Raw genomic sequence first — 26,472 nt, forward strand, 5'->3', positions numbered from 1 at the left:
ACTCCGTCTATCTTCAGTCTTAGTCTGGGTGTTTTAACTGATCACATTGCTCAAATGAAGCAAAGTACCATCCGTTGTGAGTACAAAATCCACAGTAGACCAGAACTCTTTTACTTTTTGCATTCAAGTCCTGGTGCAGTTCCAGAAGTGTTACTGTGTGAAATTCTTTTCTTCCTTTGCCTAATATTCCCAGTATTTCTCTTTTGCCTCTGAATAATGCTCGTATTCAAAAGACATAAACTAAACTGGGCTCATGAGAGTCTTGAATAGCCTAGTGATGACAGCCTAACCAGAAAGCATTGCTGTTTTAAATTGTCATTTAGAGAATAGCATTACAAAATTCTTCTTTAAGAGTCGATGCATTAACACATTTTTTCCTTCTCCCCCTGCCCTTTATTGCAAACTTGAGAGCAGTTCCTGGTTCCTAACGCACTTCGAAGAATAAGCAAATCTTGTAAACCATAAACATCCGTTCCCAGTGTCACTGAAGACTGTTGAGGGAACTCAGTGATTCTGCAAACCAAGGGCTCTACTTAGTAAAGAACTGCCCTACAGCTACAGTTTATCTATTTGTTTGCTTTCATAGGGTTTTTACCAACAGCATGGCATGCTGTGGTTCTGAGTTGCTGTGCCTTTATTTTTTGTCCTCTTCAGGGCAGATATAGGCAACAGTCAGTTTTCTGTATTCAATATTTAGTCTGTATAGCATAAAAGGATAACAAAATGCTACTTGTCTCAGTGCACTGGGGTGTGCCACCTATAACCTGTTAAAGGAAATAAGGATACTGAACTAGATATATATGATCTGTGTTTTAGTTTTGCAGGTTTTTTTTTTTTTAATTGCCTGTTACTTCATTGCCCAAGGTCAGTCTTTGTCAGGCAAGTGGACCAACAGTTCTCTAGAGTAACATAAAACCATTAAGTTGCTCTTTGATCTTGCACCTTCTTTAGAACCTTTTAATCAATTAACCATGAAGCTACTCAGCTTGTCTTATTTCCTGAACATAAAACTACTTTGGTCTAGCTGACATGTTACTACATTATAGATCAAAGATCGAAGGAAACTTCACATCCAACCAGGATAATTATGTGGATTTTTTTCTGTATCTATTAGATAAATTTTCATCCCTCAGATAGAGGAAAACAGCATTTTGATCTAGATTGAATTAAAGGATTCATGTGTATTTTAAAAGGTGGCTAAATGGATTTTAGTATAATTGACGTTACATGGGACGTGAATAATTTTGTGGCTAGTTTGCTGAGCCTCCACTGTCCCTATATCCTCTGAGAGAACCCACTACTGATAATAAGAGAAAACATGACCTACAGGAACAGGAACACTGATCTCTTTTTAAGGATACCCCTAAACAAGATAGAGTAATGAAATACTGAATGCATTGAAATGTGATGAAGATAAAAATCCTTTTAGCCCCAGAATTCAAGTATAATAACAGAGTTGTGATTTCAGGCTTGTAGGCCCACACTTCTTCAATTTTACTGGTTGGTAGACATAAAACATTTTATCAATGTAATCAGAGATCTTCTCAGTATTATGTTCTTCTAGATCTGTGGATGTTGATATTACTATTTATTAATTGTATGGAAATTAAGGTGTCTCAAAATGTATTCCCCATTCCTTCTGGGTAAATCCTAGATTACACAAACTTAGTTCACTTACTTTTTTTTTGAGCTTCCCCCCGAAGTGGACAGAGTGTCACCCATACCGGTCTTATGTAGCAAAACACCTGCTTACTTGGGTTTCACTCCAGGCATATTTTGCACAACTGTTTCCAGTGGCACTGGCACATTCTTCTTGGCACATTCTTCTTCTGTTTCCTGATGCTAAAAGCTGAGCTGGCCTGCCCCACATGTAAGTGTCACCAGGTGTATGCATTGGCAGCACCTGTAAATATAAAGAATCAGCACTATTTCTCAAGAAAAAACAATGCCCTTTGTGTTGTAGGGTTTTTGTTTGTTGTTTTGTTTTGTTTAGTTTAGTTTTTTAGTACTAAGGTTGTGTTTTTGAAACAATCTGCATTGTGAAATGGTGGCGTAGAATATTCTTCATAGATATCCCTCTATTCTCTGAAGGCATACCTTATATTTAGACTCCCTACACTTCAAAGTAGATAGAAAATGTGAACGCTTGTAGCTGTTATAAATCACATCATTTTCATGCTAAGTTTAAGCCACACTCTATTTGCAAATCCATATTGATTTTTCTGAATGTTATGCTTCCTCTAACTAAACAAGTCCCTGCTGATGTTTGTCATCTTCCTTGTATGCTGAATTAAAAGAGGGTGAAGTTAGTGGATGGTGTGTATAAAGTGTTCTTTTGATAAATATACATCTTTTGAACAAAGAAGAGCTCTTTCAGCTCTTGATACTATGGAAGTATAGTATCAAGTAAGTATAAAGTATACTTTCCCTTATTTTCCCTAATCTCCTCTGTACAAATTCCTCATGTAAGACTAAATGGAAATTTCCGAGAAAAAGAAAAGATATTCGTAGAACTTGTTCTTACACATACCTCTGCTTTACCTCTTTACTGCTGGTTTTAAGATCCAGTGGGGTGCTTTCCTTTTGGAATTTGAAAAGATACAGAAATCCAAAAGGAGTCAGAAGGAGGTTACGCTTAATTTTGAGCCTAAAGCAGGCCAAACTTTAGATTTTAGTGTTTGTTTTCTTTCTACCTCAAGCTATAAATCATCCAAGATTCATCAAACTGTTTTCAAATCTAATCCAAGCTGGACTAAGTTACAGACTGGACCAAGATGTAGGTTTATAGTAATGCCTGAAAACAGGAAAGACTTTAGATCAGAAAGAAAAAACTATCTGGTTTCATTATATGTGGCTTCAAGTTTCATTACAAAAGGGTTTACACGGCTTTGATCCCCTAATTTGGCTAAAAACAAGAAAAGAAATGATCTGCATGTGCACACAGCTATTTCAGTGCGTGTGTGTGACTAAAATAGATACTCTGTGTGCATGTTCCACACAGAAATGCTGCATTTAAAATGCATAGATTGTGAAGTCAAGATAGATTAGGTCAAACATCCTCACCAGCAGCTACCTTGAATTCTTAATCATATCTGCTGTTGTTCAGAACTGCTCAGAAAAACTGAAAAGTGTAAGTAATTTCACAGCCTGAAGAAGAAAGAAACAAAGAAAAAAAAGTATGTGCTTTCTACTGTTGTATATGCGTATGTGTACACATACACTAAGAAAAAGATTTTACAAGAAGAATCTGTTTTCCATAATGCTTTATTATGGAGCCACAATTAAGTGAGTCTTCAAAAGGGAACACTAAAGGAATGACTTCACTAGAAGCAGTTTTACTACAATGGGACTCATTTATTTTTTATTTTTGGTTAAAGACCTTCTGTCTTTCTGACTGCTGTCACTGAAGAGAAATTGCCACTGCCATTGCATTCACTGCTCTGGAGTCTGGAAAGCGGTGATGAGAAGCGAGCGCCTTTCCCACAAATTCCAGACAGCGCTGACATGGGGACAAGGGCAGAACCAAGGGAGAGCATCCACGCACACTGAATAGCACAAAGCTTTTTCCAAAGTAACGCGTGCTATGGCTTCTTTCGCCAACTGCTGGAGGACTTGCACCACTGTTCCCAAACCTTATTTTGTGCACTGAAACTATTAACTCATTTTTGTAGCAGAAGTTTTGGTGGCTTCAGGCCAGCCAAGTTGGGTTTACAGATGCTTTCCATCACTGAAACAGCATGAGGCAGCTTGAGTCTACAGTGAATCTGGCCCTAGATTTCTTGAAATCACTGTATTCTTCTCAAAAGTTTAATTCTCCTGTTTTCTTGCATTTTACAGCCTTATTCAGTGCCATGTGAAGTGCAAATGGACTGTAGCTACTTCGTCTGGAAGACGTTATTCCCATACGTGAAGACTTCTGACTGTTTGCTACTTTTGGGGACTGTAATTATCCTTTCTACAAGATTTTGAGAGTACATGGCTATATTTGTTTCCCAAGAACAATTACAGAAGTTAATTCCCTGTATGTTCAGTCCTTAGAAACTTGATACTGAACCAGGGCTGGTTTCTTTTTATCATTCTTACGACCTGTCTTTCCTAGGCCCTCAGACTTTACCTATTTCTTTGTTTATTCTTTGTTCACTCCACCAAAATAAATGGGAAAGCTCTTCCTTCCCTTCCCTTCCCTTCCCTTCCCTTCCCTTCCCTTCCCTTCCCTTCCCTTCCCTTCCCTTCCCTTCCCTTCCCTTCCCTTCCCTTCCCTTCCCTTCCCTTCCCTTCCCTTCCCTTCCCTTCCCTTCCCTTCCCTTCCCTTCCCTTCCCTTCCCTTCCCTTCCCTTCCCTCCCCTCTCCTCCCCTCTCCTCCCCTCTCTTCCTTCTCTTCCTTCTCTTTTTTCTTTCTGTCTCTTTACTTCTCAAGTTTTATTACATAAAGATTTTGTTCAGCACCATTCTTGCCAATTGCTACAAGTACCAGTTAATAATACTTCAGTTTTAAATGCTCAAGAACTAACGGGAACATTCTTTCTATCACCAGCACAGGCATTTAGCCCCCACCAATTTTCTCAGTGAATGTAGACACAGGAGGGTATGAGGAAATGCCCCATGCGGGCCAAGGAAAGGACAAGTATTGTAGGGGTATTCAGGCACAAAAACATACCCCAGTCTTCTCTGAAAAACTTACAATGGATCTGGGCAATTTCTTTTCTAACACTGGACACCCACAGGCATCCTGAGGGAATTATGATTGCAATTTCAGCTAAAGTGCTTCAGCTCAGCTTCCTCTCCTGTTCTCTCTAATGATAGTGGTACTGTTTTTACATTTCTACCTTTATCTTTAGGGAAAAAAAAAAAAAAAAAAAAAGTCGGAAACAATTATTCCCCAAAGTACTTCCTTACAGCATTAGTTTGTTTTAAGTAAGGAAGTAAGGAAGTACTGCATTAGTTTGCTGAATAGCGATGTTTGCTACTCACATAACCATTTGTGCAGCAAAGAAAGAAGGCAACAACTAATGAATAATTACTTCTGACCTTCTTTGAATTTAGAAACAATACTTTTTTTGGTAGATTGATGTGATTTTTGCGGTCAATTTTCTTTACTGTTGACACCAACTCATGTCCGTACCTTTCTCCTAGAAAATCAAAATAGAACTTCTCAAAAATTGTTGAATAGGTAGAGAAGAAGACCCAAATAAAAAATAATATTATATATATATATATATATTTTAAAAAAAGAAAGAAAGAAAAGTTAAAAAGAAAAAAAAAAAAAAAAAAGAAGATCTGGCAAACTTCAAACACTTCAAACTTGCTATATCAAAACAGCAGTCGACTTCTACAGCACAGGTCAGCTGGTACTGCTCCTATTGTTGTTACCATAGCAGAAACACAGAAATGTGATTAAATAAATAAAGCTAATCAGAAGCAAAAAAACAAGTTTGCAGTAAAAACAGCTCAAGTTAACCTATTCTCAGAGGACTTTGAAAGAAAACATACTTCTAAAGATGTGCTGTGAGAGATTATAGGCACAGCTGCAGGAAAAAAGAGGTATCCTTTCCCTTTATTTAGGAGGATTAAATCTGTCCTGGAAATTAACCAAAGTGGACAAATGGGCCATCATACAAAAACAACAGATTGAAGCTCAGAAAGTGAAAAACATTGAGAAAGGATAAAAATGTGCAGGAAAATGGCTACTGGACCTTTTTAAGGAACTTCAATGTCAGAACGGGCAACTCAAGCACATTAATTTTATCTTTACTTGTGTCTTGGGATACAGAAAGTATCCTAAAAGGAATTTAAAAAGAAAGAAAAAAGGACTTCTAACAGACAAAAACAGGTAACAATTTCCCTGCTCTGGGTCTAAAATTTCATAGAACGTATAAGTTTATATCAATCTATCCACATCAGACTGTTCGACAGGAGCTGATGCAATACCTTCCAGATTATAAAAGACGTGGAAAAAGTGATCTATCTGAATGTGTAACCTGTCTCCTTCCGTTAAGGCAGATTTTCTGATCCTTCAACAAACATTAGTGAATAACTGAAAAAGACATGGCTGTATGTAGTATAGTAATGCACAGTTTTTGGAGGTACTGAAGTCAGATGGTTGGAGCTAAAGTTGTTTACCTCTTAATTGGAGTGAAATAAAAGGATGGAGTTGTACAGACCAGGAAGCATTAGTAAGATCAACATTTTAAGTTTGAGCTGTGGATCTGGGAGGCAGTTTCAAAGTCTGTTCCCATGGCTGAGCAAAATTCCTGCAGCATGGGTGTCATGCTGCAGAGCTGGAGCATATTTGCCGGGACTACGGATAGCCAGAAGTCTTGCTGTTCAGTGAGATGACTGTTTTTTCTCAGCTTGACAAATGACATACAGCACTGACAGAGCACTTCTCCTTTGCTGGCCATCACCCCTACGGACACTGGCCAGAACAGCAGCAGCAGGAACATACCCTCCAACTCTGATTTAATCTCATGGAGCCCAGGAGACCAGTGAATAGAGCTGTTAACTCTCTGTTTGGTTTGCTTTTCCCATCTGTGTTTTATTAAACTGAGAACAAGATTTATTCACTTTTTTTTTTTTTTCCCCTTTTCTTTTTTTTCTTTTTTCCTTTTTCTTTTTTAACATCAGGAGCTGTTGGTGTCCAAGATGATGGTTGATGTTAAGGTCTACATACACAGTTTAACCTGGCTGAGGGCCAAAGAGGCCTATAATTTCCAGCCTAGACCATTTATTTGCAAAAGGACACAAAATCCCTCTGCTCTCAGACATTTCTGAAAGGATGAACATGACTACTTTCCTCTCTCCCAGGAACACAATACATAAAGAGCCCAGTAAAACAGTAGGCTCTCGAGGATGAGCCAGGCTCTCAAGGCATGCAGGCAAACACTTCAGTTTTACTTTATTGACAGCCCCTACTCAGTTACGACTACCGGTGATTTTCTGATTTCCACTCCAGGAATTTTAAATAGACTGAGATACCAGCTCAATGTATAAATATTTCTTCTAAAAGCCAAGGATCCTGAATGGCTCAGCTGGGGAATTTCACTTTATGAGAACTCAAATTATGTGCCAGGCTCTCCGCTGTAAGGTGGGATACAGCTGGAGCACAGACACTTGCATGCCTAATGAGCTACCGAGAGAATAGCACAGGCTTCTAAGGAGAAGGAACCAGGAGATGATTTTGAATTGCTTCAAAAAGATTAACTTTTCCTCAAATATGTTTAACTAAAGATAGAACAAGTGCGTGCTTTTGGGAACTGTAAAGAAGTTTCTTTTAAGTACATGTGTTGCAAGCAGTAACAGACAAAACTCCCCAAACCCAAAGCTTCAAAGCAAACAGCCTCTAACATTGTTGTCACTTTTCCAAAACTTCTAGGCTTTTTCTTCTCAACAGCAGACTCTTTTCCAAAAAGCACCACTCTTTCATGTCTTAATCATCATTTATTTTATCAAAACCAACACAGTGGATCATCAGGACTACCAGGTTTGTTGCCTTCTACAAAACTTCTGCACTCTGGTCTTCCCAGGCAAATGTTTTCATAGCATCATATGAATACCACGTTGATTGTAGTGCCTGTGCATGGTACCATTACTCTGTAATGATTCTTTTAATATTAAGCTTTGTTGTACTCCCATGTGGCAATAGGAAGTTGTTCACGTTAGGATTTGACTTTTAAAATCGTTAACAAAAAAGCAATGCCTTTTTTTTTTTACTCTTTCATTTTGGAAGAATAGTCTTTTTTCCATGTTCTTTCATATTTTTATCATCTGAGATGACAGTAGGAGCTGTGCGTGAGCCAGTACAAATTAAGGAAGATTCTTGTGCTTGTGCTTTTAATTGCTTTTAAGAATGCTGGAAAAAAAACAAAACAAAACAAAACAAAACAACAAAAAAAAACTAACAACAATGGAATCACAGTTAACAGAAACCTTTTTCATTAGAAATAATGATAATAAAAAAATGTACAAAGTAAGGAACAGTACTGAGCCTTAATTTTTCAGATCAATGTTGTTTGTGCATTTTCTTAAACACATTAAAAGCATAATATACGTGACTGATTCCTGTAGCAGACCACAGACTTTAGGAGGGAAACTCAACCCCTGAACATGTTAAAAGCTGCATTATCGTCACCTCCTTTAGTTATTTGTCTGAAGTATTCTGCACCGGACTAAACCCTCTGCTGTGTTAACTTTGCACACCTTCAAGGCATATATGTACACTCCACTTCACTATTACAGCTATATTACAGGAAATCCAACTGAGGGATGTGTCAGGAAGACCCATTCCATTGAGAAATGACAAGTGCTGCATCACAAACAGTGGAACACCTTGTAGATGCTTAAGCATTTTAAGTGGAGAAAACACTAGGATGCTCATTTGTAATACACACTTGGATGAAGATGCCTTATATCTTCCAGAGAGGTACTTGTAGGTGCTGTTTTTTTGTTGTTTGATTTGAAATTAAATCTTAGGTTTTTTTTGTATGTTAGTTTTTGCTTCTGCTTAGAATCCCCCCAAAAATCCCAGCCTTGATGCACTCAGGATCACTGTATCTGCTTGCACTGCTTGAATAACATTGCTCCTCTTCCTCTGACAGTAAGCAGTCAAGCTCCCAATCAGTGATGCAAGCATTTTGGTTGTACACAGACAAGTAATACTGTTTCTCCAAGAATGCTATATAAATAGCACTTTGCAAAAAGTCTTCTTCCCAAAAGCTTCTAATACTTAAGGAAGACTAACTAGAAGTCACAGGAACAAAAAAGAAGGCTTCATGTTAAAGGCAGTTTCATTCAGTATTTCGTTCGGTTTCTAAGGTAGACTGAGAAATATAAATGCAGCAGTATATGCACAAATTGTATTACAGAAATGAAACCTTTTAAAGTATCCTATCCAATCCATCTAATTGCAGAAATTAAAACAGTTCAAAATTAGTGAAAATAAAGCTTTCTGAAGCACCAAGTTACTTAATGCTGTCAAGTTGCCAGTTTTATAATCATTAAAATGCCAGGATGCACTTAATTTCCCTTTACACCCAGTGCATTTCACTTATTTAGAAGTCTTTATTTAATTTATTTAATATGAGTTCTGCTGTGTTCATAAAGAACTGACATTCTCAGATGTCCCCGTCTGTAGGTGCAATAATTCCAATGTAACTCCTTCAGACTTGCAGCAATGAATACACTAGAAATAGTGTTGGGTTTAATTTTCTCTCTCTCTTTTTTTTTTCTTCATACCAAATACTGTTTTCAACTACAAGTGTTTAATTAAAGGCTGTTAGACAATTTGAACTTTTCAGAAGAATACAAATAAAAGCAGTTAGTGAAGTAAATATCTGTTTAATTTACAAACATCAGTAGCATTACTGATATCAGTCCAAATAAGACAAAGCACACTGCATTACACATGTACATCTAACTTGTTTTTGTCTTTTTTTTGTAAAAAAAATAATAAAATAAAATTGAAAAACATCTGCATTTTTACAGGGTACCCTGGGTTTTACTGAAAGAAGAACACAACCCACTATTAATGATTACCAATTCTACATTATAATTTAGCAGCAACATGTTAACGTGGGGAACATCAGGGCAGTAAAGTAGCTTTATTATTTGGGGAAAGTCACAGTTCTTGATAGCATAGCCTTTTTTTTTTTTTTTTTTTTTTTTCTTTATAAAAAAGAAAAGGTAAAGGGCTCCATGGGAATATTAATTTATAAAGATCTACCTTCTAACGTCATTTTCTACATGCCATCTCATTTTCTGTAAGTACTGTATATAGGGAAAATTTATTTCTCTACAATTGCCACCTAGTGTAAAAGACACTTTTTGTCACACATTACAGGTTCCTGGGAGGCGTCCTGAATATCTGCTGTACGTGAAAACTGCAGATTGTCATCACTTTCAGATTCAGCGACACCAAGTGGTCAGATTCTAAGGAAAACAAAAGGGAAAGGGATGGGGAGGAACAGACCAAAAACATTTACCCCAAGACGACATGCTACGTTAGTTCTATTGCAAAAAATCCTGATTTTTAAGTCTTTTTCTTAAAAAAAAAAAAATAATACAAAAATACTGGGACAAATATAAATTAATATATATTAAAGCATTGAAAAACAGTAGAAGGGATGACCTAGGAGGGTTAAGTACAGTGTACTTCAATACAATAAATATTTCTCAGTGAAACCGAATACTGTATAGAGTTGTTTTTAGAGCTCATAGAAACAGAAATCCATATTATTACTAATTTATCCATCAATAATCTATTTTCATCATCCCCCGAACATTTATATTACAGAAAATTAATACTGGAGAAGGGCAGATAAACACTTTTTGTATGCTTCTTTTGTTAACATGCTTACATAAAAGTGTACATCATCAGGAGATTTCAGGTTTATAGTATATTCTCATATCTCCCATTTCCCATCCACTAAATGGGACCTCATCTTCTCAAGATGCTTAATAATTCTGAAAGATAAAATGTACTTTGTACAATTATTATCTCTGTATGCATCCTCATCCACAGGTAAGAGATCGCTATGGTCTGTCAAGACAATAAAATGTACTGATATGAAAATGAAAAAAACAAGACTCATGTTCTGGTCAACATTTCATCTCTGAGCTGTTAAGTTGAAAGTCACGTATATATAGTGTCAGTGTATCTTCAGCATGTTATAAAGAAGAATCCGTGTTAAAAGTAGTTAAGTTTCCCATCACTGTTGCAATGTTACCAGGTCTTTTTTTTTTTTTTTTTTTTCTTCAAAGCTCCTCTTGATTATGAGAAGTCTCAGTTCAAGCACTTGAATCTTTTTTCAAATGAAGAAAAAGTCTTTATTCTCATAATAAAAATAAGTCTGTTCTGTATTTTACAATATATTTCAAATATTTCCACTATGAAGCATTAATTAGTCCGACACGGTCAATAAGTATACAACAATTTCAAAAGACAAGTGTGACAGGAACACTTAGGAGAGACAATTTGTACAGCCACACTTCACCACTTTTTCAATCTCGTCCACAAATGACGAACCATCAGTGCATTCAAAAGAGTATTTCCGTCTCTTGCTCCTTAGTGGTCCACAGCACTGCCCGGTTGAACATCCCCCTTTACATTCTAGTCTCGATACCTTCTTGGTCGTCTGGCACGCAGCATACCCTTGCTGCTTTTGGTAGTAATCTCGGATTCGTTCCCCTCGACATGAGATTTCTGCAGAAAAAAAAAATCCAACATATTTAAAATAAGAGAGACTCTTCTGAGATACAGGTCAAAGAACGTTTGACATTGCTGAAGAGGATGCTCTATTTCTAATTCCAGTTGAAAATGGCATCTTACTTTGGCTAAGGCACATAATGGAAACTAGTTGTTCTATCAAGCGTAATTTGATTAATGCTGAGTTTTATTTCCTACACCTCTTATTTTCAGTAAAGTTTATATTATGTATATGTAAACCATAAATACAAAGCTATTACAATGACAAGAAAATTGGAAGCTTAAATCTTTTCCTTTTTTATAAAAATACACATCTTCTGTTCTTACATTGCTAGCAGCTGGTTCTGTTTATCATAGGAAAATGTTTCAGAGAGCATGCAATTTAATTTATTAGACCTGGAGTTTAATATTATTCAATCTGTTATTTAATACAAGTTACATTCCACTAACTTCATAAATTACTGAGGTATAAAACCAGCAAAAAATGAGACATCTGTTAAAAGTTCTACAACCATATTCTTCTATTCACATCTACGCACAATACAAAATAAATGCCATCTGGGGTAAGGGAAAGAGAGGGAGAGGGAGAACTTTGATAGACAAAGGAAAAAGGTAGGGGGAAAAGTCATCCTGTTTTCATCCATCTCACCTGCATAATTCGCTGTGATAAATCAGTTGAAGCTGAGAGGTCAAAAGTAGAGTTTGTGATAAAACTAGGAGCAGAATCATTGGATTTGGCTTCTCAGTTGCAGAAGGCAGAGAAACAATAAATACAGAAAGATACAGCAGGTAAAAAGGTAGTAGTTAAATATAGTAAAAATGTGTTTTTGAATAAAGGCAAAAACAAAAAAAAAAAAGTTTTCACAGCAAAACATTTGGTGAAAAAAATTTCCAAAATGTAAATAAATTCATGGGAAAAGTTTGATTCTTCTCTCACTGAGATAAATTCTTATGGTAAAAAAAAAAAGAAAAAAAAAGCAACAAATGTGTGTATTGTGGAGAAAAAAAAAGGTTGGAAATGTTGTTGGCTGTTCATGCTTTAGTAAAACAAACCTCTTTTCTGAGACCAAAACATTAACATGATTTTTGAGTTTTATTTTTTACCTTTATCACAGCTCTCCCCCGTGTATCCGCTGCTGCATTCGCAATATGGTTTCCCAAGTCCTGAAAGCCTGCATTTGCCATGTTTACACCTGATGGATTGGCAGGGGTTAAACAGCATTTCCTCTTCATCACAGAGGACTCCCCCATGTCCCTGCAGGCATTTACAACTGTATGAAAATGCATTGATCGGCAAGCAGGTACCATGCACACATCTACAGGGGAAACAAGCCCAAGAGAATAAAAATAAATTATTCATCAAAGTTCAGGCTAAGCAACATTAACTACAAGTACTTTGGACTGTACTCAGAAGAAATTGCTTTTGTTTCTAATAGACTTTTTCAGTGAGATGCAGTGAAGTGGTTATAAGGTTTTATAATTGGTATGCAGTTTTATACAAAACAAGCTGCTCTACAGAACTCCATCTCGACAGAAAGCAACCACTGTAGATGTGTTATGGAATACTTTTATAGGCCACAGTTATTCAAGTCAACATTTTCTGTCTAACTAAATTTTTAGCATGCTTTCAAGAGCACAGCAAGATTGAGTCAAAGTGTAATCCAATAGAATTAGGTAGAGAGAAAGGACACTCACCTGAAAGTTTGGTTCTTGTATCATTTAAAAAAATCACTGTCACTTATGAAGTATGGGCTCCCAGCACAAAGACAGGTCAGACACTTCCTAGCTAAAACTTTTCTGATACAAGCAATAGTAGTCTGAAAGCTGAACACATCCCCCTCCAAATGCATTAGTTTGCATTGAAAATTGCTGCAGCATGGCCACATAGTGTATGTGCTAGCAGTACTCAGCCAGTACTCATGAAGAAAGTAATGCTAAGTCAGGTTGCAGACTATCAGGCCTTACCTGAGTGTTTTTAATCAATCAGGTATTCACTCAGTTGGTCTGTTGTAAATGTTTGCAACAGGCTCAAATCTTCTTGTTAGACAAAAAAAGTCTCTGAGTTAAGCTGCATCTGCCAAGTTGTGATATACAAAATGCGTAGCTTGTCTTAATTTTCTGAGAGGGAGGTGGTGCCTCCCAAAAGGAGGATGTTTAATTACCTGTTCCTATGTGTGATCAGAAGATTAGGGGAATCCATCTTCTGATGAAAACATCACCAATGACTACCAATGACTTGCAATATTCTGATTCTTCCCTTTTCTGATTTGGTGGCACAGGGTCAATACCTTTCTTCCTAGAAATAGTGTTATTTCCTTTTACTGCAGTCTTGGTACACAAGTTTTCTATCTATACATTGTTTCCAAGGGAGACAGCAAAGATTCCTCTGTAGGGAGGAATGCAACCCTGACACTCAAGGTCACTTTCACCCTAATTTTACTCCTCTCCATATTGTAAGATCTCTGAGCTCTCAGGCTCCTTAGCTGTTTGTGGCAACCACCTAAATAAATATGTAAATAAATGAGAAGTTTTAGATGAAAAAGAAATTGCATTTTATCGAAAACAAAATACTTTCAGTTTGGATGCTATTTCATAGTAAAAAAAAAAAAAAAAGAGCACTGTTAAGAATATCTCATTTATGTTTTGTAAGTAAAATTGTCTGCATTTCTAAAAAGTTTTTACTCTACTGCTTCAATACCATAAGATATTCAGTAAAACTGCAAAGAGTGTAAAACACATTTTAATTTTGACAGACTGGAAATAAATGTTAAAAGCCTTTTTCATCTTGTAAACATCACCAAGTCCCACTCACTGAAGACAGCTATATTAAAATTATCTATCTGTATGCTTAATTTTGTGCAAGTTTTAGCATGGTGTAACTACAAGGACAAAGAGTATAGTGAGACATCCCCATAGAGGAGATTGAAATGGAAGGCACAACACGCAGCCTCCATTCACTTATCCAGTCAGAGATTAAACACTGCAAATGTAAAACTTAACTAGTAGCTTAAGCACCTCCAAGCTCCCTACTACGCGAGTGTCTGCACTTCTGTAGGAATTATGTTCCCTAAAGAATTTAAAATTGTTCCTGTGGTCTGATATTTCAAGACTGTTAGATTAAGCAACTGAAAGTTGGAGGCTTAGATGGTGTCACAGAGAAGCTAGTTTTCATTTAGTCTTCCTTGTATTTAGCATTATATCTGTTAACCACTCGCAAAACAACTAGACAGTGGACATTTGATCTTTGAAGCTACTCAGGTGATGCTGACATCACATCATATTCTATATAGGTTGTTTTAGATATCAAACCATTCTGTGTCAGGATTTTTGGTATAGTTTTACTTGACTTAAGGATGATTAAATCTTAGCTAATGCCAATTCTCTCACTTTTTCTTCCACCTGTTCTTTGAAGCCCTAAATTTCATCTTCAGACTGCACTGAAAGGAACATCAAGCTAAGTGCAAACTCTCAGGCACAGTTTCAGCTTATCTAATTTTAGTACCTATGTCAGGCATTCGTTAGATTTGTAATTGCCATAAGCTCCCTACACATTCATGAAGAGAAACAAGCCTGTCCATAAGGTTATTAAACCACATGAAGTCCAATTTACTCCCAAGAAATGTTTCTTCCTTTACTGATTTGAGAGCAATCTTTGGTCAGTATGTTCCTAACTCAAACGCCTGGGTTTACATAAAATAAATCTAAGCTTTAAGCTTCTTCATGGTGTGCAATATCTCTAGGAGATTCTTTGCAATTCCAAAACAAATCACAGTGACAATTCTGTTTACAGATAAAGGGGAATGTTATATTGTACTAGGTGGAAAAAAAGGATTAGACAGGATCTAGAGATGCATCAAGAAATAGAAAAATTCCCCAGGAACAATAGAACAACAAAAACCTCCATCATTCCAAGTACATAGTTTTTGGTTTGGCTTTCTCTCTTAAAAGCTCACAGCACTTTATACAACTGAATCAAAAACAGTATTTGCAAGAACTTGCAGAATACTACTATTGTTCTCACTTAATTTCATCCTTGAAAGAAATTCCAAATTGTATGTACCTGATACTTGCCAAGTTTTGTAATTTACTACAAGAAACATTCAGTTTGGGTATGTGTACAGTTGCAAAAATCCCTACAGAATCTAATATTTCAAAGATACTTTAAAGAAATTCTTAGAATTCTCTTATTATGAAACTTCCATAATACAGTTCCATATTGGTTTTGGCTACTGAAGTATAAAATAGATTCAACAGACTCAGACTCAGCATTTATATTTCTTAACCTGCTGTCAGATTCCTTCTTTTTGTTACAATACTGCGAGAGAGGACAGCATAAGAAAACAAGACTCATAAACACCTTAGTGCTGCAATATCTCCTGAAATTTCACGGCTAGGGCTCTGGGAAGAGTTCAGACATTGATAGCACTGAAATAATCTGTAACCAATGTAAACAAAACACCCTCATTAGTGTATAAAGCATTAAAAGAAGAGACTCTCATTGCATGCCGAGTCAAAAGATCACTTTATAAGGGAGTTGAAAATCATCTTATTGGAATCTCCAGGAAAAGTTAGGGCACTGGTCCTCAAAAGTAAAAAATTATGTAGATCAGAGCACTGAAAAAAAATCCAGGTAGGCCTTTTTAAAACAAACGGCATTAAGGACAGTGGTAAGGGTAGACAGAGTGGCATCTTTTTGCACATGACCAATACATCCCAAAGGACTCTGAAATTCTGAAGCTTCTGATCTTTTTGTGCTGGGAGATCATGAACCAAGAAATTGAACATTACTATTTATAAGATGAACAAACACATAAATACTTCATAAATGTATATTTATGTATCTATATCTATGTTTATATATGCACATATATTTACACACAAGACCAGCTATATAAACATACTTAAAACATCCAACTGAAAATGTTCTAGTTAAGTCTGCAAGAATTAATACACACGTACTTAAACAGAAGTTTACCATAAAAGTAGAAATCTCCGTTTTAGCCAAAATGTGGGGTTTTTGTAGAAATGTGAAGCTATCAGATTAGATACGTTAAAAAATATATATCAAATAATAAGAATTAAATAAACACATTAATAATAAGAATCATACTTTCTGATAAAAAGTAGTATTTTTCCATTTTTTCCATTTCCTCCAAGTGAGTCTTTTTACTATCAAATTTCATACCAATAGCTGCACTTGAATCCATGTAATTAATTACAGAACTACTTAGAAGTGTATAAAAAGCACAGACTCATATCCCACATTAAGGCTTTAGGCAGAACTTCTATGTGATGTGCTTATCTGCTTCCTTATATTTCTTTCTTTCTTTCTTTCTTTTTTTTTGGGTTTTTTTTTTTTTTGTTGTTGTTTTTTTACAAAGTTTAACTTGGATGATGTTTTCATTTTCACATGTCCAGCACATTTTGTTTCTTGCTGAACTGTAAAATTGTATGGAAACAAACCAAAAGAGAAAAATTATATGCATATTACACTACTGCTGTGTTTTGAGGAAGGACATACTTATTTCCGAGACACGGGTCATTTGTTTGTTGATCACAGAGTGGTCCAGTCCATCCTCCTTCACACTCACAGGAAAAGCTTGACTGGCTGGTAGCATGGCATGTTCCATGCACACAAACTTTCTTGTGACAAGGCTCACAACCCGGCAGAATTCCCACTTGCAGAGGCACATTTCTGAAGTCTTGGAGTTCGCTGTTGATATACAGATTACGGATGCAGCCATGAAAGCTTGTGCCATTCTGACCTGGAGACTGGCGTAGAGCTGCAATGTTATTTTTCACAGGCATGCCTAGGAAATTAATAATAGCAAATAATCAGTGTAATTTTTGGTACAGTTTTCTATACCACAGGATCTGTTTTTAAAGACATTTTTACAACTATCCTTATGTAAATATTTTTCAATATTCAGTCTACACGGATAAGTAATGAGCCAGCATTTGAAAACTGTCCAGGTTGTCAAGCATGCACGCAAGCCAACTCCAAAACAACATGTCTTTAGCGTCAGCTAAAGTGATGGACAGGAAGTTAGCAATTGGTGAGAAGTCAGATACATGACTGTTTGACCCAATGCAATTAAGTCTAGGATGGTACACTGTATATGAATCTTTAAAAAACAAAAGATTTTGCATCTTACAAAAATCATGTATCAAGATGTTTAGATGCTGAAGAATTCAGAAACACCAGGTCACTGACTTGGATTTGGAATACAGTGTGTTGAGCATTAAAAAACCAATTTGTTTATCTAAAAAAAAAGAATAAGTTTATTAGCTGCCCAGGTGGGGTAAAATGGGCAGTATTAGCAGTATTAACACCAGTACCTAGTGGCATAACAACTAAGGAGCTAATGTTCTGCATTCTTTCTCCTTAACCATGCAATCTGATAGATCGAATGCTTTTATATAGCTAGTCAGAGTGAATAGTTAAGAATGACGTGGAACCATACAACTGAATGAAGTAGTCTTGCCTTTCATTTACAGGTTATTTTAATTTCACTGGGCTACTTTTCAATGATTATATAAATGAATAATATTGTATCTATCTGCTTAAGAGCACAATCTCCTCTGATCTCATCAGCTAAGTAATGTAAGCTGGGAACTCAAACTGTAAACAATCATTAATTTCCATTTCCTTAAAACTATTAGCCACTTTTTCAAAAGTGTTAGAAGGCCAAATGATGTGCAAATGCTACTCATTTTCTTTAACAAGTTTTAGAGAATGGTTCTTTTATCAGCTGTGAAAGATGTGCCACAGAAATGATGCCCATGTATTTCAGCTGAATTTTCTGAAAGGTTGTAGCTTTGGCATTGTTCTCCCCCTTCCTTTTCTTTGAAGTATTTCGTCATAGAACCTGCTATAGGTAAATTACAAAATTTACTGCTGAAGGTGGCAGACGGTAAGAGGTCTATTAAATAAAAGCAATACAATAACCCTGTTAAAATGACCGTCTTATTAAAACGCTGCTAGAGCAGAACGCCTGCAAATGAAAAGCTGCTGATGCTGTGTAAGAAATAGGGACTTCTCTGAAACAAGTTAGCATGCACAGCTGGCAAACTGTTCACTAATTTCTGAAAGAAAAATGAGGAGTATCACTGAAGGCTGTGACTTCATTAAAGAGTTTCTGAGAAGAAAGTTTGCCCCTTTGGACTTCTTACCAAAAGCCATGGGCTTTCAATATGATATACTGGGAAGCATTACAGAAAGACTGAAAATATCTGACGTATGTAGTCTGACCTCAAAAAAGGACACACAGCTGAAAAAAATGTTAAAAAAGTTGCATAAATTAACTTCTTTCTGCAAAAATTACATCAAATTACGCCTTCCAAATTGACCAAAATAATTGTCAAACAAGAATAGCTCTGTCAAAAAAAAAAAAAAAAAAAAAAAAAAAGAAAAAAAAAAAAGAAAAAAAAAAAGAGAGAGAGAGAGAGAGGTAAAACCATGAAAGGCCTTGCTATCAAGTCTGAATTTCATTCATTGTGCCAGCTGAGGTGATGCTTACCAGAAATGCCATTTTAACAGAAAGGTGATAAGCGTAAGTGTAAGTTTCATGACGATATAGGTGTCAAACTAAGACTTTGGCAAAGATAAGAATACTGCATAAAATTCTGCTGAGAATTTGAGTTCATAGCTGAAGGATATGTGTGATCAAATTCTTCAAAAATTCTAGACAGAGTATGAAAAAAAAGAATGAATCTAAAAAGATAAGCAAAAAAAGTGGATTCTTACTGTCTTAAAAATTCTGAAGATAACAAATATACAAATATAGAAACATAAAAGTTTAACAGATGAGTATATGTCTACTGTTTTTTGCTCTATAATAATAGTTATAATAATAATAATGTTCTCCTAATAGTGGCTTTCATTCTGTTTCAGATTAACATTTTCTATGACAGCTGGAAGGAATTTGTGCTTGAAGCCTGAATGTGAAGAACGGAAATAGAGGCAACACAGGATATCTCTTAAGCATATGTTATATGTTGAAAGATTCTCCTGCTTTTAGAATCAGACCAGTGGAGGAAATAGTAATTTCTGAAAATTGTTTCTTCTGATAATTCATGATAATTACACAGATTAATATGTCTTCTAATGAAGACACATCTGTAAGGTAGAGAAGCAAGGAAGAGAACAGTATGTCATAAATTATAAGTGAGTGTTAATACTGCACAAAATGAATGTCTGTACTTGGAAGTGCAGAATCATTTCATTAGCAGATGCCCACAACAGACAGGGCAATCTTTCTGCACTTATACCAATATTCTTAGCAGTCATTAAACAACAAATGGATGTTGACAATTCGAGTAATCAAGCATACAGTGTCTTATGTGAATGTAGGATTTTGCCTCCTTTCAAAAAATGTGACACTGTATGCTACGTAAATAACACTTCAGAAATGATACACATGAAAAAACATACATCTTCCTTTGAAGATCAGTGATATAAAGGAATTTTAAAGGCAGTTCATATATTTGATAATACTCATTTCTCTGCTAGTGTGACTAATGCTGAATTTTATCTTGCACTTCTTTTCATCTTAGATTGGAGGAGACAATAACCAAACAGACAGATTTGATAAAAAAAAAATTAAGTGCTTGCAGGACAGAGTGGGAAAGAGACAAAATTCAACTTATCCCTTATTATTTGCAACTGAGGCTTTTGTTACTTGGATTTATAGGAGAAATTGACTGGCAACAAATGCAGTTTATTAAAACATGCTTTATTTTTCAAGTAAATTCTAGGTAAATGGATTTTTAATTTTTAATTTTTTTTATTTTTAAGGTACTAGCCACTCTTCCAACACTATTTTTTAAAACTGAAGCTACTGAGATAGTGGCTCAGCTCACGTCTCTTTTTTAGTTGTTGTCTTCATAAATGGGCGTCCTACCCTATGTTTATTAGCATATATTACCAGTCAAATTAGCCAATAGTATTTGTAGAAGCAATAAGATCCTCTTACCTCCAACATACAGTGGAGAATCAAAGTTCAAAGTAGATTGCTTGGACAAATTGGTAATTATCTTGGGGCTTCCTCCATCAATGGACAAAGACAGAATCTGATCCATAGCTAGCAGCTCCACAATGTGGAAATTGCCATCATTAATAGTTTCCACACTGCAAAATAAACATTAATTTAAAACAGTCGATGCTCTAGTTAGAATGATTTTGATCTTCTTTCTCTTTGACAATTAACACAGCTTCAAAACAAAACTCAAAGAATGCAGTTACCAGAAAGCTAGATTTAATTGCCCGCATATATAAGAGCTAATACAATGTAATAAACCTTCAGTAACACTCTATTAGTAATATGTTTTGAAATTACTATTAGTCCATTTTCACTCATTCTTATCAAACCATGAAGTGTGTAACATCTGATATTCTAAACAGTTCAGCTACATTTACTAGGCAGGAAGCCAAACACACAAAAACTTTGGCTTTAACAAAGCTCTTGTTTGTCTCTATGTGTTTATGTATCCTATCCTACATGTTGCACAGTAGTGTGTTTACACATTCTACAAATAGGAAGGAATGAGTTGACTCCAGTGATATATAAATTTAGTTTAATGGAATATGGAACTGCATCTAATCTTAGTCCTGCCAGACAAAATCATATCATTGATCCAGGCAGCCCTACTGATGCTAGCAACAAAATAATTTGTTTTGTTTATCAGGCCTGGTTATTTCTGTGTTTGGCTTCTGGCTTGCAGTACAAATACTGTAGCTTTCTTTGTTTTCTCGCCTTTGTATATGATTTCCTTCTGCTTACTCGCAGAATACAAACCTACTAGTAGGAAAATGCCTGAAGCGTCAAGCAGAGGATTGTTTCAAGCATGGTGCTTATGCTATGCAAGCACAAGCCTACACATTGATGTTACTAAGCACAAGAAATGTCTGTCAGTGCTTACTGACCTCGCTATTACACAGTGAATATTTAAACACAGTTTAAGCACAGCAGAGAGAAAAGTCCCAGAACTATTCAGTTCTGGGAGTGAATATATCATTGTACTTAAATTACTTCCAGCTCATTTTCGACAGGAGAGTTGGGAGCTAAATGTATGACTGGATGGGAGTTATGACAATGAGCTGTAGTCCAGGGACCAGACATTATTACCATTCCCATGACAGCATCTATTTGCTTCAGAATACCATCAAACAAGTTAGCTTAAGCCCTTGAAAAGTAATTTAAATGAACCAATTGTATGATGTTAGTCTGAGATGGACAGAACAGTCATACAGACAGTGAGCTCTTCTCATTAGAAAAGCAGGATAGTTGAAAAGGATTAGCTTCCTAAATCTCAGGGCAAAAATCAAACAAATTACCTTTTAACATCCTTAGTGATGCTTTAATTAACCTAACTGCTTTTTTCCTGGAGCAGACCAGAAGTGCTCACATAGTTGTTTACAGCTGTGGCACATTAAGCAGCTTCTCAGCTATTTATTACCAACTTCAGCAATCCAGGCCCAGACCAATAAGGGTATAAGTTCTGCATAGTAGTGTGATGCTTTAAATAAACTTAGCTCTACATAAAAATGCAAATACACAGTGCAGACACTGGCAGAATAAGCACTTTTCGGGAATGCAGTGGAGGAGGAGGTTCCATGTGGGAAAGAAACAGGTCAGAGTTTAATATTTCTAAAAAGCATGACCTATTCAATTTATTAATTAGTTGTCTGCTGTGATCAAGCAGCAAGAAATCTACCAGGATTATCATATTTAACACATTTTAATAAGTCTAGGCAAAAAAAAAAAAAAAGTTGTGTAAAGAAATAAAAATGGATGTAACTTCGTGACTTAAGTAAACAAGAAACCCTAATATACTGTTCTTACTCCAAAGCAGCTAACACCACTTTACAGCTCAAGGACCTTTCACACTATCAAATTTACAAGGACGAGAGCAACACAGAACATGTGTTTTTATAGCAGGAGGTAATTCTAGGGATGTATAAAACAATGTGTAAAGGGAATGCATCTCTCTTAAGAGTCATTATTAAAATCTAGTTTTACCTGTTCTACTGGTTAAGAAAAAAAATACTGCAGAAAGAGGAGCCCTCCTAGGTAAGGGTGGTTTAAATTAAGCCACCCTTAAACACAAGGCAGATTTGTGCAATAGTTCCTGCCAATGCACTTCTATTACTTCTAGCACATTTACCACTGGAGAATAAAGAGTGAAACACACAGATCCTAATTGAGAAGAAATGTTCACATATTTTTTTTTCAGTAAATATATGATGCAAATGGCTTTATAGAATGTATAGGTTTCTTTTTTATGGAAGAAAACACATTTAACATTTTAAAATAGATGCCCAGATAGAACAAAATTAAAGTGGATCAACTTTTCCCAAACAAAACATCCCTGATCAATTACTGTTCTTTATTGGTCTAGGTACTGCCATCATCTCATGTTGTTACTCAGATTGACTGCTTTTGGGATGATAGCTCTTTTTTCAGTAGACTCCCACTGGCAAAGCAGTTTCATTCACTTTACACAGACTGCTGTTATTGTTCATTCTCTGTATTTATCATGATTAAATCATCTGTTTGTAACTGTTTTGTTGCTATTACAAGCATTTCTGCAGGCTTTATAGCTCCCGCTTGAGTCCTCAACACACCATTTCTTGACTACCATTTATATAACAAAACTTCTGTTTGAATCTATTAGCTGTATATATATGTATACACTTATTTTGGCTTCTGTTTTAGATATCCCACTTATTCTTTTTTGCAATACTACGTCTGCGTTAAATAATTAATTCTTCTGTAAAGTCTGTTTTCTGTACTTTGTGTAATTAAAATACAGTTACTATTTCTACATGTTAAATTATTCCATGTAACTGTAAACAATGTCATAAATCATATAGTGCATCAGAAAACAGAAACAATCTTAAATTGTTTATTGTAAAAGTCTGTGATTTTACTCAACATCTTTATACTATATTATACAGATTTTATTTATTAATTTATTTTTCCATTGGAACGTTTTAGTAATCTACTAAAAAACACAGTTCCAATGATGCTATTACCTACCAAAGTTTAGCACTGTTTCTCTGCTACATAGATGTAAGCTTTTGATTTTATATTGAGTGATTTATATTTAGAATTTCTAAAAATAATGTATTTTTAATGTAACATCCCTAATAGAACACAGAACAGTGTCAGCTAACTACAATCTCCGGCAAACAAATAAACACTAGATAAAGTTTTACAATGTAAGAGGTGTAATTACAGAAGAAACCAAGACTCGGGGAAAACTCATTCAATACTTCCCAATTACTTCTGAATGGGTTTATAGCAACAAGAGGGCAGATTAAGGAGAAGAGGTGATCCCTGTTGTCCTTCTGCTCATGCTTGCAGTGTCTGTCTCTAAATTCTTGAAATGTGATATATAAAATCCTCTGGGAAAATCAGATAATATTTTCCTTTCTTTTTTTTCAGAGAATGAGAGAAATTTCACTTAAAAAAGCTTAAAAACTGTACTACAGAAACAGATGTGGATTCTGTTTCTTGATGACTCTGAGAGCAAAAAACCCATGTATTTTTCAAGGGCAGTGATTTTTTTAGAATTAAACTTTTAGATTTATCTTCCATTGCCAGGGAAAAGTCTCACTTTTTATGTCTAGCACAGAAAAAACCTTCTATTTCATTTCTACTTATGCAATACAGTCCTGCACTTTACCCTGCACACTGGGAAATTATTTAGCAGTAACATCTTGGGGGAGAACAAACAAACAAACAAACATAAAAGAAACCAACAAACACAACATTTTCACGTTTTACACAGACATGTAAGTATTCTACTGAAAGCCAGCTTTTACTTGGGTTTAATGGATCAAATAATATATTAGACTTCTGACACTTCTGAACAAAATTACATTTTCTGGCAATATCTTTTAATTACAAAATATCTGACAATATGTTCACTTGAATGTATTTCTTTTTATCTATTCAAAATACATGACTTTGAGATGCAATTAATACATCTTCTGTTCCAGTTAGATTTTATTATTAATTTTAAATCTAGCTTCACCTGTAAATAGCAGAGGCTGGATAAGATCCTGTGTCATAACTGACCCTCACTCTACCACGGTACAGCTCTACTGCTATATGATCCTTATCGCCTTTGTAGAGCAGGATCCCACTGTCTTCATCTGTGGCAATCTAATTAAAAGAAAGAAACAATTAGGAAGAATTAAAAATATTTAATAAAAATCCTGTAGTAAGCAAATCTCTGATTTTACTGATACAGTCTATTAACTTACTGTAAAATTCCTCACTGGCCAACACAATATTCTTTCTCTTCTTACCAGTAAGCTTATCTAGTTTATAATGAATATAGAGTTATTCCAGTGACTCTCATATACTTTTTTGCTCAAACTGTGAAAAGCTTTTTAAATGAGCCGATGATTACTATGGGTACATTTTCACACTACAAAAGATCATTGACACTGTTTTCCAGATACGAATTTCCATACAAGCAATCTTACCTGAAGGGTGATATTGGTTTGGGAGTGTATTTTAGCTGAAGGGATTTGTAGATAGGATTCTTTGTTGACAAAGTTTATACTGATCAGCTTTTCACATTTCTCACCCTGGTAGCCTGATAAACACTGGCAGATTGGTTCGCTCTCTTTTACAATACACTGTGCTCCATTTTGGCATTCATAGTTATCACAAGGGCTGGTGCGTGGTAAAACCATTGGTGGTGAAAACTCACAAAACAAGCCACTAAATACAAATAGAAAAATTAGTATTTACAAAAAAACATGTGACTGACACAAGAAAGACATGCATATAACCATAGACTGGCTTGGGTTAGAAGGGACCTCAAGGAACACCAAATTCCAAACCCCCTACTAGAGGCAGGGTTGCCAGCCAGTGAATCATAGAATCAATCTTTGAATGGCCTGGGCTGAAAAGGACCTCAAAGATCATCTAGTTTCAACCCCCTTGCTATATGCAGGGTTGCAAAACACCAGATCAGTCTGCCCAGAGCCACATCCCACCTTGCCTTGAATGACTCCAGGGATGGGGCATCCACAACCTCTCTGGGCAGCCTGTTCCAATGTATCACCAAACTCTGAGTAAAAAACTTCCTCCTATATCTAACTTAAATCTTCCCTGTCTTATTTTAAAACCATTCCCCCTTATCACTGTAAACCCATGTAAACAGCTGATCCCCATCCTGTTTATATGATCCCTTCAAGTACTGCAAGTGAGGGTACCCCCAGAGCCTTCTCTTTTTCAAGATTAAGAACTATATCAGATTGCCTGGTGAACCATCCAACCTGGCCTTAAACCTGTTTGTATTGTTTCCAAATTTTCCTCACCTGTATCCCTCTGGGCAAATACATGTATACCCATTAACTGCATCAGTACACTGTGCTCCATTTTTACATTTATTGTCCTGGCAGTCATCAAAGTCAATATCACAGTGTTCACCTACATATCCAGGTGTGCAGTCACATCTGTGGAATAGAAAAGCAAGAATAACATGCTGCCTTTTAACAGTACTATGTGTTAACAAGAAAGGTAAGGAACTGCTCAGCTGTTTAAAACTCAAAACTTTAAAATGTTACCCTGACTTTGTGTACCTTAATCATGTTATTATTTGGGGAATTTTCATTTCCAGCTTTGCCAGTTACACATGCTTACTCATTATTTGACGTTATATTGAATAATTTGTGGCTTAAAATCTGGAGAGACCTCATGAATCATTTTGACAGTTCTTTGAATTTATGAGTAATGCAGAGTGTTAAGGGATGTTGTAAGTGGCTGTGAACACTAAAAATAATCAATATGCTTAGCTGTTGAAACAGACAAGTAATCCAAGGTTTGTGGATAACTTCTTTGCCAACTGAACAGCTAAGAATAGGACAAAGATCCATTTATACAGTTCAGAGTTTACACACAATTTTTCCCCTTGAAGTTCAACCAGTCTAATTTACTATTAAAGGCTTGATGTTACTGAACTATCGTACAGTATCACTATCTGCATTCCCTGTCCTGAGCCCTCAAGTTCTCGCTGAAATGAAAACTTTAGGTCGTCAGAATAGTAGGCAATATAATTATTATTTTCTTATTTTATTAATACTATTTTTACTTAATGCAATTCTCATTGTTAATGCTAACAGCATTTCTTTAGGGAGTTCTCATATTCTTTGAGTGAATGCTCAGAAGTCTGTGAAAAATGAATGGAAAATATTAGTAATTCATACATTCACATGAATATTTTTTGATTAAGATTTATGGATTGATTTC

The 26,472-nt window shown here is 35.7% G+C and overlaps 1 protein-coding gene across 24 annotated transcripts in view; it reads right to left on the reverse strand.

The window, feature by feature from the left end:
• Positions 1 to 9,317: 9,317 nt before the first annotated feature.
• Positions 9,318 to 26,472, reverse strand: part of SLIT2 (slit guidance ligand 2) — a 241,109-nt gene continuing 223,954 nt past the window's right edge. For 15 of the 24 annotated variants that reach the window (XM_085545653.1, XM_085545665.1, XM_015862756.3 and 12 more), the window contains 7 exons: positions 25,542 to 25,679; positions 24,699 to 24,939; positions 24,242 to 24,372; positions 20,176 to 20,330; positions 16,722 to 17,010; positions 12,305 to 12,516; positions 9,318 to 11,197 (listed from right to left, as the gene is read on the reverse strand). In XM_085545653.1, the coding sequence (XP_085401779.1) occupies positions 10,956 to 11,197; positions 12,305 to 12,516; positions 16,722 to 17,010; positions 20,176 to 20,330; positions 24,242 to 24,372; positions 24,699 to 24,939; positions 25,542 to 25,679 (1,408 nt within the window). In that variant the 3' untranslated portion in view covers positions 9,318 to 10,955. Of the gene's footprint in view, positions 11,198 to 11,849; positions 11,939 to 12,304; positions 12,517 to 16,721; positions 17,011 to 20,175; positions 20,331 to 24,241; positions 24,373 to 24,698; positions 24,940 to 25,541; positions 25,680 to 26,472 lie in introns of all 24 variants that reach the window. The other 9 variants (XM_085545664.1, XM_085545663.1, XM_085545659.1 and 6 more) reach the window with 3 other exon arrangements.

The sequence above is a fragment of the Coturnix japonica genome, chromosome 4 (assembly GCF_054131305.1).
Source record: "Coturnix japonica strain WE chromosome 4, WE-NBRP24, whole genome shotgun sequence".
In the NCBI taxonomy this organism is placed as follows: domain Eukaryota; kingdom Metazoa; phylum Chordata; class Aves; order Galliformes; family Phasianidae; genus Coturnix; species Coturnix japonica.